Source organism: Coffea arabica, chromosome 6e, assembly GCF_036785885.1.
Source record: "Coffea arabica cultivar ET-39 chromosome 6e, Coffea Arabica ET-39 HiFi, whole genome shotgun sequence".
NCBI classification, from domain to species: domain Eukaryota; kingdom Viridiplantae; phylum Streptophyta; class Magnoliopsida; order Gentianales; family Rubiaceae; genus Coffea; species Coffea arabica.
Window position 1 is genome coordinate 59900260 of NC_092321.1, and position 17879 is coordinate 59918138.

At 39.2% G+C, this 17879-nt stretch overlaps 2 protein-coding genes and 1 non-coding gene across 3 annotated transcripts; 1 reads left to right on the plus strand and 2 right to left on the minus strand.

Annotated features, from left to right (window-relative positions):
* Nucleotides 1-294: 294 nt before the first annotated feature.
* Nucleotides 295-4955, minus strand: LOC113696919 (uncharacterized). The gene is made up of 5 exons (XM_027216302.2): nt 4541-4955; nt 2658-3404; nt 1892-1966; nt 1753-1782; nt 295-1651 (listed from the first exon to the last, which is right to left on the minus strand). Exons 1-5 carry the CDS (start codon nt 4953-4955, stop codon nt 498-500), a joined length of 2421 nt encoding a protein of 806 aa, XP_027072103.2. The 3' UTR covers nt 295-497.
* A 6900-nt stretch (nt 4956-11855) lies between these two features.
* On the minus strand, nt 11856-13532 carry LOC113696920 (uncharacterized). The gene has a single exon (XM_027216303.2). It carries the CDS (start codon nt 13530-13532, stop codon nt 11856-11858), a length of 1677 nt encoding a protein of 558 aa, XP_027072104.2.
* A 129-nt stretch (nt 13533-13661) lies between these two features.
* On the plus strand, nt 13662-13768 carry LOC113697633 (small nucleolar RNA R71). The gene has a single exon (XR_003449919.1). It is a non-coding gene; the product is annotated as a small nucleolar RNA R71 (small nucleolar RNA).
* The last annotated feature ends 4111 nt before the right edge of the window (nt 13769-17879 follow it).

Here is a 17879-nt window from a genome sequence, read left to right on the forward strand (position 1 = left end):
TTATTTGAAAAGTATATCAGCTAGACCGTGAAGCATTCGCCTCCACTTACTCAAGCAGGCAGTATCCAGGAAATGTCTTATTCTCCACGTTGATGAAAAGGAACGACATGTTTCAAAGGAAAAATCCAAGGATAAGGAAAAATGGCTACAAGGCTATAAACTAACAATTTGACTAGTAGCAGCAACACTATTGGAAAGAATTGATCTTACGAATTTGGAGGAAATATTTAGATATGCTGCTCGCTTTTTTAGATAACATAATAGTTTAAGAAAAAAATATGTGTTGGAGCTCAATTGTAGAAATTATTATGTTAAACTCAAAGATTGATGCTGGTATTACTATTACATATGAAGCATATATCAAGGTGCTACCCTTCAGTTTATTGATGCCAAACTGATATTTCAGTTTGCCATGTTATCTGGTACTAGGTGGCATATTTGAGAGTTTGAAAGACAAATCCACTAGACAAAGATTTCACTGAATGCACGAATTCTACTTAGTCATCCATCTGCTCTATTTCTAAAGCAACAGAGCTACATAGGGGTGCCGTTGACTCGTTAGAAGAACTACTATCACTGCTTCTTTGCATGGATATGGGTGAATCTGGAGGGTAAAACGACGGTTTAGGAGGCAACTTTAGGCCACTAGCATCACCTTCAAGCATTTGTAAGACTTCTCTCATTGAAGGACGATCCTCAGGTGTCATTTGTATGCACCACAAGGCAATCAAAATCATTTTTCTTGTAATTGTCTTTTCTTCTTCAGTTGCATGATCTCTGATTTCCATTTCCTCCACCTGATTGAATTTGTCATATATCCATGAAGGGAAGTATATTTGACTTGAATGCTCAGCATGCACATCCACATTTCTCCTCCTTCCTGCCACCTCCATTAGTAACATTCCATAGCTGTAAACGTCTGTCTTATGTGAGACTCTTCCAATCTTTTTATAGAACAACTCCGGGGCCATGTAACCTAAAGTTCCTCTCGCAGCAGTAAGAGTTGCAATACTCTTTTGCATCGGGTAGAGTTTTGCAAGTCCAAAGTCCGAAACTTTTGGAACAAAGTTCTCATCGAGTAAGATGTTATGTGGTTTAATATCAAAATGCAGAATTTGCATATCACACCCCTGATGCAAGTATTCAATGCCACGAGCAACCCCCTTTGCAATCTCGCAAACTTGCTTCCAACTCAATGGAGAACCATTTTGACAGTTTGAGAAAATTAACTTATCCAGAGAGCCATTTGGCATGTAATCATACACTAGAGCATGTTTTGAGGCAGTGATACAAAATCCCACTAACCGAACCACGTTCACATGGTGTATTCTTCCAATGGTCACAACTTCATTGATGAACTCTTGCCCATTAGCTTTTGATTTGTTCAGCATCTTGACAGCAACTGCACCTCCACTGCGCAATTTGCCTTTGTAAACCAAGCCATAGCCTCCTTCACCTAGTTTCTCCTCAAAATTTTTTGTCATTGTCTTTATTTCTTTGTACGAGTACCTAATGGGCATGAGGCTGTTGTTTGCTTGTAGGAAATCTTCTATTGTATCATACCTCGATAAATGCCTCCGACGACACCGATAAAGGAGGAAAGCAAACAAGAGGATAATGCCAATGACTTTTATTGCTGCATATAGTAAAACTGAAATAGAAGAACAAAACAATAAGAACAAAACAATGATTGACTGCCTGTTAGTGTATGTCCAATAGACAGAGTTTTCAACTATAAATCAGATGCCTTACCCGAAACTATGCCACTAATATCAAAGTAATCTGCTTATAAAAGAAAAGTTAAAGGATTATAATGGAAATATTGAAATAGAAAGAATCTGATTGATTAAAGAATGGTTTTTCTGTAAATCAAAGAAATCATATTACTCACATTCATATCCATATGGGCCGAAGACATGTCGGTAGACGAATTCGGAGATTTCTGTCAATATGAGAGCCACATCGCCTAAGTACAAAAGTCAACGTCAATGTCCAATATACGGTAAATGAGGTAACGGTACTCTTCTTGTCAACATAGAATATTTCTGAACTTCACATCACTCGTTCAAAACAAAACGGATTAGTAAAATAAACATTTCGTGGGGCGCCGGCGATTTCTAACTTCTTCTTCTTTTTTTTTTGGAAAATGTGTTTTGGGTAGGGAAGGAGGGTTGTGAAATCTCAGCCACTGAAGACGGTCTTTAGAGTGACGTAAGGAGAATGATTTTTTTTTTTTTTTGATAATAACGTAAGGAGAATGATGAATGAAGAACATTGGTAGAGAAAATAAAAACTAAACGTAATAATTAAAATGACTACAAGGAGAGGCTTGCTCTACCATGCTTCCATTAATTGATTTTCTGTGTTAAAACAAAAATAAATAAATAAAATTTTAAGGGGAGTACAATAAGCACTCATCACCAAATTTAAATTATATCTAATTTATTAAGTGAATGCGAACAATAATAATAATTATTTTTTTATATTCATACATTTTTCCTAATTATCTTCACTTTTTTGAGAAAAAATTTGACACCTAACCTACATCTTAACGAGTCCCAATACAAACATAGTTAATTTCCAATATACTTTTTAAAAGATCGTCACAATCAATCATCAATCACGATGTTAATAAATCTTTATGTCAGTGTACTTACAAAAAAAGGATCTCCTCCTCCTCCCGGTTTCGAAGCGTGCATACCACCTGAGCTCAAGGCCATTAGACAGAAGATTGTGGATGTCTTGAAACGAAATATCTCCTGCTGTTACTTTAGGGAGACACCGCAGGTCTGCAGCAGCTGTCTTATAGATGGTGCACGACTCTTCAATATCAGATGCCACCACATTTTCACCCACCACAACATAACTGTAATGATTTGCAGTGATATTACAGGAACCAGTGTCTACATAAAGAGGATATTTCGATTTCACGGGATTTTTACAGCAGACCAAGACCAATGAACCAGCATCGGGATCAATCTCCATGCCGTAATTTGTACCAGGTTGATAATAGTAGTATGGACTGAATGGGTAGAGTGGCAGAGTAGAACAATTGTTCTTTTGCACCCCAGGATCAAATATACGAAGTGTCTGTTGCTCATAATCAATACTGTTCAACTCCACGGAAAAGTTATACTGTTTCTCCCGATGGATACCATCAACAACGGGTAGAACAGTGCGATTATCTTCACAAGAGAATTCAATAGCCTCAGGGCACAAATCTGGATCATCACCACTAAATTGAAACGGGCACTTTAAATTGATGTCGGTGCCCCCACAAGTGGATGGGCTATAGTCGCAGCTTGCGTGTCGATCACCATATCTCTCACAATAGGTATTCAAAAAAATATCAGATGTGATCCCAAGCAGGAAGAAAATCGAGATTAGAGACAAACTGCCAAAATCTGAAGATAGAGCATACTTGTTACACACTGACTGAGTGAATTTGAGAAGGGCTCTTTAATTGGTAAAGAGAATAGGACCAGAGGTCTCAAAATTAATTTATTGAATATCTCTTTCAAAACTGGGCCTTATTACCAATGAGTTACATGATGTGACATAACTCCTCATTTTGAGTTGGATATAAATTTAAACAATAAATATATGATTAAATCATTTTTCTTTACAAAATAATATGTAGTGCACGATTGTGGGATCAATAGCTATTGATAGTTGATCGATTATTTTTCTTTGATTATATATTCTAAAATTAGGATTATTAACTTTTTTGATATTCTTCTTCTGCATCTAACTTCAGATTTTATCAATAGTAAAAAAAAATTAAAATATGAATCTATTAAAGACTATATTTACCTAATTCTCATTATCCTTACCAATCGCTTTAACCAAATTTTGCAAAATTTCACAGCAACTGAAAACAAGCCTAAATTCTAATTTGCCAGCTTTGATATTGTTGGTTTTTTGGGGACATAAACTAAGAAACAACACCTTAGTGTTGCAAAAAAAGCTTATAAGAGACTTCCATTGAAGGTGGAAAATGAGCTTATATTCTACATTCATCAACTCACTATTTATAGTAATTACATGAAACAAACTAACAAAATATTCAACTAATAATTATCCTAAAAATCTCAACAAAATATAATCTTCTACTACTAGCAAATCTTATCTAAAATATTTGTTAACAAACCAACATGATCTTTGGTTAACAAATATCCTTATTTTCTAATAACTAAATTATTTTGATATCAAACATAATCTAGCAAAATATGTAGAAAAAGTTGCATATTCCAACACTCCTCCTTGCCACTTTTGCTGCAGATTTTGAATTGTCTTCTCAAATCTTTGAATCTTGTTTTGGACAAGACTTTTGTAAGAAATTCTGCAATTGATGATTCACCTTGCAATGAACTTCTTCCTTTGGATTTTTATGCAAGCTAAATATTAGTCTTGCAATAAGTCACTTTTCTGTCTTCTCATGCCAAACTCCACATAAAAGATGATTTTTTTTTTAATGTTTCCAAATAACCTTCTCATAGGTTTAAAGTGGAACATTCTTTGACGATATTTGAACCTATACAGAAAATATGAAATTCTGCATGGTTCTTCATTTTGTCATGACCATCAAAATCTGTAGACTCAAAAATAGAAATGTTATAATCTTGATAAATATCAGGAGTCAATTTGATACTTCCTGACTTATCAATGATCTCCTTCTGAATTTTTTCAGGATCTGAATTCTTGATTTCATCATCATGTTCCACTTTAGAATTGTCAAAATCCGACCAATTCATAGTGAAACTTCTCCTTTTTATTTTAATTGAGAATAATTTATTCTCAATCAAATCATTAGCCATTATCTTTGTGAAAACGGCATCAAAAACTGATATGTGAATGCTGGCCTTGGATCTCTGTCTGACTGCAACTCTGTGGTCTCTAATTTGTGCGTCCATCAGCTCTTCAAATGCTGATAAAACAAAATTCGTCTCCACCATATCCCGTAGATCATTGACTACCAAATAAGTCCAAAATTTTATGGCCCAAATTTGGTAAGTTTCACCACTAAAAGTTGAAATATTTGACAAAAATTTCTTTCCTGTCATGGCTTTGAACTTATAAAGGATCCTCACTAATACACTCACTCTAAAAAAAATTGGCCCTTAAGATTTATGCTCTTGATACCACTTTGTTGGTTTTTTGGGGACATAAACTAAGAAACAACACCTTAGTGTTGCAAAAAAAACTTATAAGAGACTTCCATTGAAGGTGGAAAATGAGCTTATATTCTACATTCATCAACTCACTATTTATAGTAATTACATGAAACAAACTAGCAAAATATTCAACTAATAATTATCCTAAAAATCTCAACAAAATATAATCTTCTACTACTAGCAAATCTTATCTAAACTATTTGTTAACAAACCAACATGATCTTTGGTTAACAAATATCCTTAGTTTCTAATAACTAAATTATTTTGATATCAAACATAATCTAGCAAAATATGTAGAAAAAGTTGCATATTCCAACAGATATCTCAATATCTAGTTATAGTAATGTTGTAGTTTCTTCCATTAGTTTTGGGAGTTGGGACGTTTGGTTTAATAAACCAGTAGAATTCCATGAACCATACCTTTTTCAGCACTAGGCTCCAATGGAGGACTCTGCTAACCAAATGCGTCAGAAGCTAAATTCTGAACTTCTCTCACAGTGCAAGTCTAATTTGACCTCCATTTTTTTTTTCTGAGGGAGTTCATTCTTGACTTGGCTCTAAGTCTTTGTTCATTTTTATTTTCTTGCCTATTACAAGTCTAATTTGAACTCCTTTCTCTCGTTGTTGTTTTGTATGAAAAAGATATTTTTCTTATTAGCCTGTATTGATATGATGGTAACATGAAAATGAAGAGACATTAATACATTTTCTTTCATTATTTGTTCATGAAAATACAAGAAAATATGTAGCAAATTAAATTCAAGAAAATAAATTGATCTGCCAACCTGGATGTGGCCTTTCACTATCCATATCAAAGTTCCAAACTAGATTTTTTTTTCATTTATTCTTCCCTAAGGGAGTCTAGTCTAGACTTTTGAATATTTCTTTTAAGCAGTCCAACATAAATTTATAAATGAAAACTTTAACCCCGAAAAGAGAAAAAGAAAACAAAAAGAAAATTAGTCAGGTAACGAGTCTACTAATACATAAGTTATATTGTAAATTCAGAGCCACATCATTATGGTGATGCATGATGAACAAAAAATAGTTATAAGAAATGATCTTTATTTTAATGAAAAACACCGACAATATTATGATAGCTAGTGTATTCGATAAAAGAATAAAAAGATATCTAATGAGAAGCTAATTAGTTCACTTGAAAATATCAAGATCAGGTTTAGAAAAGTGGTTCGCTCGTTCTTTTCCTCTTTATAATTTTTGGGGCCATGGAATTGAATGGAGTATTGAATAATTTGGGTATATTCCACATTTGAACGTTTAAACTTTCAAACAACATCAGACCCATTAAATTTTTTGCAAAAAAGTCTTTTTTTTTTCTTGTAAGTCCCAATTGATGGTAACATGAAAATCAAGTCAAGTAAATTCAAAAATTTAAAAGAGAAAAAATCTCTAGACCTAGATGCCGTCTTCCACTATTCACAGGCTAAATGTCTAATTGTGAATTTTAAAAGAACTTGTTGACAGGTGCCGAACCTGTGCAATAATAATAATAAAAACCTAAATACCACCAAAAGCAGTCAAAAATTAATCCTAGGTACTGGAGCAGGGACTCTAGGTGTGCAATGGATTACTTGATTCACCCTGTTCCCGAAGAGTTTGCTGAATCCGATATACCTGAATTAATTAATTGACGAAATTTACTAAATAGTAGACAGTGGCAAGTAGGGTCGTCTCCTCAGGGACTGGGGATATTTGTCTCTTTTAAAGTCCAGTTGGTAAGAGGGGGATTTCGCCGATATGCAACTAAAAACAATTAAACAATCCAACTAAAAATAAATAATTAACTAGCACAAATATAATAGGAATTAAATCAAGAATAAATAAATTCTAGCCAAGGATACAACTACTCAGACACAGTCCATTTATCCGATCATTGATGCAAGAAAGGTTCACTTAATTTATTAATAGACTAGTTATAGCCATTGAGGAGCTCTAATGACCAATTTTTCTTTAATTTATTGATAACCAAGGTACGACCATTGATTATCTCTAACCAGAAAGTACTCCTAGGTACGACCGTAGGAATTAATTTTTCGATTGCATTAATCACTAGAAAAACCCAGCCCTAATCAATAACACGCTACGAAGGTTATTTAAATTAGATTGCACGTTCCCCTAATGTGTAAACACACCAGTTGCCACTAATATTAATCAATCAAACAATTACGGATTTAATTGACTAAATTGGCACGAGATTAATAAATCACATTGAATATCGGGCCCTTGAGATCCAAGTAATAAAATAATCCCATGAAAGTACAAGCAGGCAACGTGCAAATATTAATAAATTAAGGAGCGCGTGAAAACTAATTAGATCTCACAGGTTTTCGGGACTGCGCCGTCGAGTTGACCCTTGACTAGATGGAAGACTTAGCCACGCCGCATAATTAAATCACCACACGAATTAATAAATTGCAAAGGCATTGCGGTTTCTATTAGGAAACGAGGAATAAAAAGTGTCTTTCCTGTTGGGGAATATTGTCGAACACCTGGCGTGTGTCAGAGGCCAGTCAGAGAGAAAAGAAAGAAAACTAGAAACTGAACTAAAAGCTGAAACTAAAGCCGTCTAAAAAAGATCTCCTTTTGCTTCTGTACGTCTTCCCTTAAAAAGCCAAAAGAAAGAAGCCTAAAAGCTATTTCCTGTGGTCCCCACACATGTGGACAAAGCCTCCAAATTACTTCTTTGTCCAAGTCTCTCTACGTTGCTTTCTTTGAAAGGCCAAAATGACTAGATGCCTTTCACTAGCTTGTGGTCCCCACCAATTCAAGAGTCCAAGATCCTTAGAAGTCTCCATTTTCCCATAAAAGTCCCTCATTTTTGGTAATTTTCTGCTTTGTTCCTGAAATTAAGTCCCAATACCAAATATAAGTAAATATTAATAATTAAAACAATATTTGGCAAGAATAAAAGGGGAAATTAACAACTAAATTACTAACAATTAACACCCTATCAATTCCCCCCACACCTAAATCATGCTTGCCCTCAAGCATGAGAACAACAATTGAACACCAAAATTTGACCATAGCTGTTACTCCAACTGCCGTATTGCCAAGACACCAAGAAAATCATATATCAAGCGACACAGGTCAAGATCCAAGAAAAATCATTCCGGTTAGCATCTAAACTACCGACTCCTCCAATTTAAAGCAAACTAATTTAAGAAAAAGGAATGGTTGCTCACATTTATCAGCAAACGGTCCAATTATTAACCAAAATCTCGACATTAAGATCACAAATAGGCAAGCTGACTTTCTTTTTTTTTTCTTTTTTTTTTTTGTTTTGGGAATAGAAAAAGACTTAGTCTCTAGCCATTTAGAGCCTTTTGACGCGAACTCCAACATTTGTCAGATGAAGGAGCCCGGTTACTCAGCTCCTATCGCTATATGATCACGTACTCATAGAAATCACTACCTTTTGACGTGAGAATCGATACTTTAGGTGAAGATCCCCGGTTACTCGGTAGTAGCAACTAGCGGAGCACAGTCAATTCTTATTTATAACCATATGGCACAATAACAACACAAAAATAGCAGCAGTCAGCCCCAAATTTCCAAACATGGAGAACTAAAATTAATAATTGGACCAATTCACATGAAAAATGCCAACAATCATTCCCTATGCCTAGAAAAGTTAACTAAAAATTGGAAAAGTTAAGTAATTCTTGATATTCACCAAAGAGATGTTCCTGAACTCAACCACATCAACTTGATACATTTTTATTAATAAACTTGGCAATAGCAGAATTAGAGACAACAATCCAGTATCAAACTTGGTATTCAATTAAGAGCTGACCACTAATAAAAGAAAATAAAATAAAATAAATAAACGAAAAATAGAACAAATAACAAAAATAAAGGAAAACATGTAAAAACTAAAAATTAGAAATACTAGCTGTACCACAGCTGTCCCCCCCACACCTAAATGATACATTGCCCTCAATGTGATAATGTAAAAGCAGAAGGAATGAGAGGGGCAATGGTACTTCCCTGAAGTTGTCAAAACAGGGGTGGGTCGGGCGGGGTACTGCCCAATTCTGCACCATGTTATGAAGATTGACGGTAATGTGGGGCATCCGAGTCTCTAGTCTCTTAACTCGCATCTGGAGCTCGTGCCATTCGTGGCTTCACCATGAACTCTAAATATCACTCTAAGCAACAACTACAATTGCCAACAAATAAAGGAAGCCGAAAATTCAAAGCAATAACAATTGTTAAAGCCATCCCAATGAGCAAAATGCACAATTCAATCTCCCACAGATTAAACCAGACCCCAACACTTATAGCAAATGCAATCAATAAGTACTTATGGACCCCATGTAGTCAAATTCAGAACTAAGGCCGTCCAACGTGCAACAAATGCTCCAAAGATTTAGTAATTGAAATCAATAGATAGAGTACTCCCAGCAAGTCAATTAGATGCCACCAACAGCAATAAGTAATGGACGTGGCACAATAGCCCTCCAATTCAACAAACAAACGCAGAAAATACCCAACCAAGGCACTTCAAAGGACGCAAGACAGAAACTAGCAAAATAGAACTCAAGTGATACCAACAGGGATACCAACAGAGCAATGAATTCAATTGATTGAAGCGAGTGAAACGCAACAAATGTCACCAGTTGGACAGTCAAATACCCAAGTCAAACGCTCAAAATTAGCAATTTGGCCAAGAAACCAGCAATTCCAGCAACTAATGGTAAGAATCGAGAGGCAGTTCGGGCACCAAAACTCAAGAATCGAATAGGCAGTCCAGCACAGAGGATTAAGAAATGGAAAGCAACACTGCAACCAGTACCACTGGTGCACAGACAGGAAAGAATTAAATTCAACGGCAGCAACCCAATCACAGGAACTTAAACTTTAAAATAAGCAAGAATCTTCAATTAGGAGCCACAACGATAGGCCAAAAATCTCAACCAGTACCACTGGTGAGTCACAGGGAAAAACTAAAGCAAATGGCCAACTCAATAATGTAATCGATGCCAGAAAATATCCCCAAACGAAACAGCAAATAAACGTAATTTTGTCTCAAAATTGACCCTAGAAAATGCCCAAATTATCACCCTCTTGGATCCAACAAGAAATCCAACCTGTGAAAAGTAGCAAATGACCCCAGAAATTGGCAATTTCAGCAACCACAGGTCAAAACGCGAACAACAACAGAAGTACAAGGTTATTAGCTCGCAATCAGACAGGCGACCACATAAAATCAATGAATGTAAACAAAACACTCCAACCAGTACCACTGGTATACACACAGGGAAGGTCAGACGGCCAACAATTCAACAAATATCACAAAATATCCCCACATATGGTAGCAATTAGACCCAAATCTGTCCAAAATGAACCCCAGAAATTGCCGAATCATCACATTCTTTAATCCATCAGGAAGCCCATACACAGAGTTCAGTGAGTTAAACTAATTGGGGGAGAAATGGCAATACCTCCACCTGTCAGAAATTGACAGGTGGTGACGACGGGGCTGGACAGTTGATGGTCGTGAAGAGTAGGAGGTGCTGCGTGGTGGCTGCGCGCGAGGAAGTTCCTGGCCGTGAGGGAGCTGGCGGAGCTTTGCGCGCGCGGCAGGTGGGTAGCGGATGCTCTGGTTGTGGGCGAAGCTGGAGGAGAGCCGGTGCTGGAGCAGACTGTGGGTGAGGTGCGGCAGAGCAGGCTCGGCCACGCGCGCGGGTGTGCGCACGACGGTGGCTGGTGGAGGTGCGTGAGATCAGGAGGAGCTGCGCAAGCTGGTGCCTCGCGCGTCGTAGGTTGGCGACGGTGATGGCAGTCTGGTTGCGTGAGAGGCGTGGGCAGGCGGCTGGCGGCGGTCTGCCGCAGCAGAGCACGAGCTCGAAAGGGAGAGTGAGGGGAACGGCGGGTAGCTCCGCGGCTTCTGGTGGCGTTGCGAAGGGAGAACAGGGGAGGCGGCGTGCACGGCTGGTAGAGCGAGAGTTCGCGCGCTGGTGGGGAATTGATGGTGGGGGCCGCGAGCTTTGGAGGAGGAGCTAGCGGCGGCGGCGGCGGCGGAGGAATGAAGGACAAGAAGAAAAAGGGAAAAGCAGGGCAGCGGGGAAGAAAGAAAGAAAAGAAGGAAAAAGAAGAAAAGAGAAAAGGGAAATGTTTTTTTTTTTTTTTAAATTACTCCAACGCAAATCGTCCAGATTAGAAATTGCTTAAAATTTTTTTCTTTTTTTTTTTTTTAAATTCAAATTTCGAAAATTGTAATAGCTAAAATACTTTTTTTTTTTTTTGAGTCGTCAAACATGGCGTGGGCACGCCAAGATTAGAGAGCATCCACTGCCTTCGAGAGTTACCTTACGCACTTTAACGCGTGCCCTCCTCGCGTGGGCACGCCAAGATTCTATTTTCTGCTGGCGTCGCAAGATGTTGAGAATTTACCAACACGGCGCTGGCACGCCATGTTTTACGAACATCCTCTGCCCATGGGACTTGGATTTAGACGCTTAACGCGTGCCCTCCTCGCGTGGGCACGCCAAGATTACCTATCCTGATCAAAGTTAGAAAACATCAAGAGTGACTAGTACCCACGTGAGAAACGACCTCATTAAATAATTAAGCACTAAAACAACAAAATTAACAATTGGGTTGCCTCCCAAAAGCGCCTTTCTTTAATGTCTTTGGCTAGACATTGAACACCACTCTTCAATCTGGGTGTAACTCAATTTTCCAGGAAATCGGTGGACCTCCTCCAGGATCCAAATAGCCTTTGAGTGCAGCCTTCTTTCTTAATTTTCTACTCCTTTTCACCTCATACAGTGCTTTCATCCCCTTATACTTGTTCTCAGTAAGTTTGAATTTATCCCTACAAACAAACTCAGAAAATTCTTGCACAGAGGGATTAATAGCATGAATAGCAAACACAGGGTGAAAGTTAACAGGATGTTCCATTGTATCGAAAATATTAAAGTGGACTAGTTCTCCATCAAATTTCATGGACAATGTACCCTTATTAACGTCAATTTTTGTCTGTGCTGTGCTAAAAAAGGGTCTACCTAGTAGCAAAGGTGAGGGGTCAGGGGAATGATCATCATCCATGCCAAGTACATAAAAGTCAGCCGAGAATATCAATTCATTAACTTTAACCAGCACATCCTCGACCAACCCATCAGGGTATGCATTTGTTCGGTCAGCTAATTGAATTATTATCTCGGTTTCTTTTAATGGACCGAGATTCAGAGAAGCATACATAGATTTTGGCATTACGTTGATCGATGCTCCTAAGTCCAGCAAGGTATTTCTAATCAGAGTATTACCTATCTTGCATGGGACAGTAAACCTACCTGGATCCCCACACTTTGGTGGTAGATTTCTTTGGAGAACTGCTGACACATTCTCCCCAACAATAACTCTTTCATCTCCCCTCAGCCTCCTTCGATTGACACATAGGTCCCTCAGAAATTTTGCATACTTCGGCACTTGCTTGATGGCGTCTAGTAGGGGGATATTGATCTCTTCCTTGCGAAACACCTCCAAGATCTCTTTCTCCTTGTCCTGCTTCTTCGATTTTTCCAACCTGCAAGGAAATTGAGGGGGATTAGTTCTAACTGTAATTACTAGGTCTGGAAGTACCTTTAGATCTGCACCATTGCTGTCCTCCCTCTCAAGTTCATTTTCGATCCTTTCCTCATCCTTATCCTTATGGATCATAGGTTTAGGCCCCTGAATTTTCTTCCCGCTCCTTAAAGTCATTGCGCTTACGTTCTTCAGGTTCAGTTCAGGTTGGGATGGCAATCTTCCATTTACTTGGGACTCCAAACGGTTGATTGTTGTGGCCATTTGACTTATCTGATTCCTTATGCCTTGCATTTCAGAGTCCGTCCTTTGCTGATTTTGCGCCATGGTTGTCATCATTTGTTTCATCATCTCCTCCAAAGATGGACCAGAGTTTGGGGGCGGAGGTGGTCGGAGTTGGTATTGCTGCTGGTACCCTGGTGGCTTATTTGGCACAAAGTTAGACTGCCTGTTCGGTGTAAAGTTGGGTTGCCTATTCCCTCCATAACTGAGGTTGGGATGATCTCTCCACCCTGGGTTGTAGGTGCTTGAGTAAGGGTCGTACTGCTTCCTTGGCGCGGGCGCGTGGTCAGCCATGTTCACCTGTTCTGCAGTTTTTTCCTGAATCATTGGGCACATGTCTGCAGAGTGACCTATACCAGTACAAATCCCGCATACCCTGGCTTGTGATGCATTTCTCACAGCCAGTTGCCTAACAAACGCGGTCAACTCAGTTAGCTGCTGCTGCATAGAGGGTGTCTCCACCTCATTCACCCTGCGTATTGGAACATCCTCTCTTGTACCGAATTGTTGTGAATTCTCTGCCATCCTCTCTATCAACTCCCGTGCTTCCGAGGGGTTTTGTTCACCAGTGCCCCTCCACTTGCAGCATCAACTATGCTCCTGTCCCCGAAAATGAGCCCCTCATAAAAATACTGTATGATCAACTGCTCACTTATTTGGTGTTGGGGGCACCTGTGCAACAAGTTCTTGAACCGTTCCCAATACTCATAGAGTGACTCCCCTGGATGCTGCTTGATCCCACAAATTTCTTTCCTCAGACTTACAGCCCTGGACGCAGGAAAATATTTATCCAAAAAATTTTTCTTCAATTGGTCCCACGTGGTGATGCTACCTGGTGACAGGTAGTACAACCAGTCCTTCGAAGAATCTTTCAAGGAGAAGGGGAACGCCCTCATTTTCATCTGCTCTTCTGTGATTTCCGGGGGTTTCATACTATTGCACACGATATCAAACTCCTGCAGATACTTATACGGCTCCTCACCTGGTAAGCCATGAAAAGAAGGTAACAGATGAATTAGACCTGATTTCAATTCAAATGAAGTGTTATCACTCAAACTCGGGAAAGTAATGCATAAAGGCTGCTGAGTTAAATCAGGAGCAGCCAACTCCCTTAATGTTCGTGCATTAGCCATGGTGCCTTCCTCCTGGTCAGAGTCACTCGAAGTGTTACCAAACGAATCTGTTGGTTTAACTTCTGACTCGGGTCTCTGAGATGTAGCACTGGAGTGCTCTTCTCTGAGCTGTCTGGTTTCCTTTCTCGTTCTACGCGCGGTCTTCTCTACCTCAGGGTCAAAAATCAAATCACCTGTACGAGAAGATCGAGGCATACACTAGAAGAAAACCAGAAAATTAGGAAAAAAATGAATTTAAAAAAGAAACAAATAATAACGCCAGTCCCGGGCAACGGCGCCAAAAATTGACAGGTGCCGAACCTATGATAGGGTGTTAATTGTTAGTAATTTTATTGTTAATTTCCCCTTTTATTCTTGCCAAATATTGTTTTAGTTATTAATATTTACTTATATTTGGTATTGGGACTTAATTTCAGGAACAAAGCAGAAAATTACCAAAAAGGAGAGACTTTTATGGGAAAATAGAGACTTCTAAGGACCTTGGACTCTTGAATTGGTGGGGACCACAAGCTAGTGAAAGGCATTTAGTCATTTGGGCCTTTCAAAGAAAGCAACGTAGAGAGACTTGGACCAAGAAGTAATTTGGAGGCTTTGTCCACATGTGTGGGGACCACAGGAAATAGCTTTTAGGTTTCTTTCTTTTGGCTTTTTAAGGGAAGACGTACAGAAGCAAAAGGAGATCCCTAGCTTTAGTGTAGTTTTTAGTTTAGTTTTAGTTTCCTTTTTTTCTTTCTTTTGACTGGCCTCTGACACACGCCAGGTGTTCGACAATATTCCCCAACGGGAAAAACATCTTTTATTCCTTGCTTTCTAGTAAAAACCGCCATGCCTTTGCAATCCATTACTTCGTGTGGTGATTTAATTATGCGGCGTGGCTAAGCCTTCCTTCTAGTCAAGGGGACAACTGACGATTTGGTTCGACAATTACTGTGAGATCGAATCTGTTTTAATTATTTTCTTCATTTATTGGTATTTGTATGTTCCTTGATTTTAATTGCTGTGGCCTTGTGTATGATTGATTAGTGCGCAATAATTAATTATTCATATAGGCTATTTTTGCTAAATAGGGGTAATTGAATCCGTAATTGTTCGTTATCTCTATCTCAGTAGCAACTGGCGTAATTGGGTTTATGTCAGGGGAATATACGATTTAGCTTAAACAAACCCTCGTAGCGTGTTTGTTAGTTAGGATTGGGCCTTTCTAATTATTAATGCAATCTAGAAATTAAATCCTACGGTCGTACCTAGAGTTGTTTTTGGGTTAGAAAAATAGCTAACGGTCGTACCTTAGCTATCGATAAATTAAGGAAAGGTTGGTTGTTTATCGCGTGCATGACAACTATAACCAATCTATTAATAAAAGTTGGAATTATCTACGAATCAATGATCAGTGCATGAACCATTTCTAAAGTGTACCATTGGCTAGAGCTTCTCTTAATTATTTCTTTGAATTAATTACTTTCTGCATTTAATTTGTTTAATTGGCATTTAATCTCAAAACCCCCTATACTTTGAACTCTAGAAGGAACGAATTATCCCCAATCCCTGTGGATTCGACCCTGCTCACCGCTATATACAAAATCTGTATTTTTCTCGAGTAGGTATTTATTATTGTACAGGTTCGGCACCTGTCAATTTTTGGCGCCGTTGCCGGGGATATGGTGACAGATTAATTTGTTTCTTTTTGAGTTTATCTTGTTTTCATTTTTTTTTAATTTTTTTTTCATTTTTTTTATTATTTTTTTTATGGCTGCTAACATTCCATATTTTGATGATAGACTGGACTTTGTTCCTGAATGGGGTTATGAGACTCATGTTTTTCCTAATGATCAATGGGCTGTTGCAAATTGTGGAACTTATTTTGATTCAGGTTATTCAACTGACACATGCCCCGCATTTCAAGATAATCTAAGCGCTCCAATTGATACTTTTGGAGATTTTCCACCCCAATATCAAACACAGTATGACCCTTATTCAAACGGGTATGATCAAGGATGGTGGGATAATTCCAATTTTGATTATGTGACCGTGCCAACGGATTTTCAACAGCAAGAGTCTCTACAACCATCGTCCATGTCAGGTATGTCTCTTCAGGAATTGAGTGAATTATTTATTAATACATACCAATTCCAACAGGAGACACAAATGAGGAATGAGATGATGAAGGATGCAATGAGTTATCTGGCAGATCAACTATGTCTATTGACATCCAGAATGAATCGATTGGCTTCTCAAATGGAAGAATTGCCCTCGAAAACCATTGTTGATCTAGAAGAAAATGAGAGTGCAATTTGCTTGACTAGTGATGAGGAGATGCAAGAGTGTCAAAATGAGAAATCTACAAATGCAGTTGAAAAAGAAGCCGAGAAGGAAGAAATGGAACCCCAACCGCAACCCATTCAAGTGAAAGAATCCAGTGAAGAATCATCAAATGTGGTGACACCACCTCCATTCCCTAACCCGCATTTTCTTAACTCTTACTCCATGATTTCTGTTAATGAGATTGATTTTGTTATACCGGAAGTTCTTGAGTCTCATGGCAGGAATGAGTTAAGAGTAGCTATGGTCAAATATCTTGAACCGTCGAAGGCTCTTGATGGAGGAGTGGATGAAGAATTGCGATCAATGCTTGATTACTTGGCGCCATCAACTAGTCCATGGAAGATCTTAGCTCGCGTGCTCAAAGATTACTCCATCTATGAGGGTTACCAGGATCACATTGAAGATGAAGCATTGAAGCGAGCCACAAGATTTTATCCTCCATGAACAAGCATAGAATGTCTAGCCAAAAACATTAAAGAAAGGCGCTTTTTGGGAGGCAATCCAATTGTTAATTTTATTGTTTTAGTGCTTAATTATTTAATTATGTCGTTTCTCACGTGGGTACTAGTCACTCTTGATGTTTTCTAACTCTGATCAGAATAGGTAATCTTGGCATGCCCACGGAAGGAGGGCACGCGTTAAAGTGCGTAAGGTAACTCTCGAAATCAGTGGATGCTCTCTAATCTTGGCGTGCCCACGCGGTGTTTGACGACCCAAAAATGAATTCAAAAAAAAAAAATTTTTATTATTACAAAAAAAAAAAAATTAAAATTTCAGCAATTTCCAATTGGGACGATTTACATTAGCGTAAGTTTAAAAAGAAAAAAAAAACAATTCCCCTTTTCTCTTTTCCTTTTCTTCTTTTTCTTTCTTTCTTCCTTCTTCCCCGCTGCTTTCCCTTTCCCCCTGTCCTTTTCTACTTCAGCAGCGGCGCCACCAACTCTCCACCAGTTCGAGCGCCGCCATGAGCTGCCGCGAGTTTGCTCGTCCGCCACCAGTTCGCCGCTGCAGTCCGCCTCTTCCTCCACTCTCACCGTCCTCGCGCGCCTCTCGCCGCTGACCAGCTCGCATCACCAGCGCGCCGCAGCCTGCACCAGCTCGCTCCCACCGCAGCCACCAACTCACAAGCTCGCCAAGCTCCGCGCGCAGCCCTCTCCACACTGCCCAGTCGCCATCGCCGCCCGCACGCGGCCCCTTTTCCTCGCGCGCCGCCTGCCGCCACCACCAGCTCGCCGCTTCCCCTGCTCCCTCCACCGCTGTCCGCGTGCGACACTAGACCAGGACGCCGCCTCCTTCCTCCGCACAACTAGTCCAGCCCGCGCCGCGCGACCACCACCACTCCAGCTCTCCTCCGGCTCTGTCCGCGACCACCGCCGTGCGGGCAACCTCAGCCGCCACCAGCTCTGCGACCTCGTGC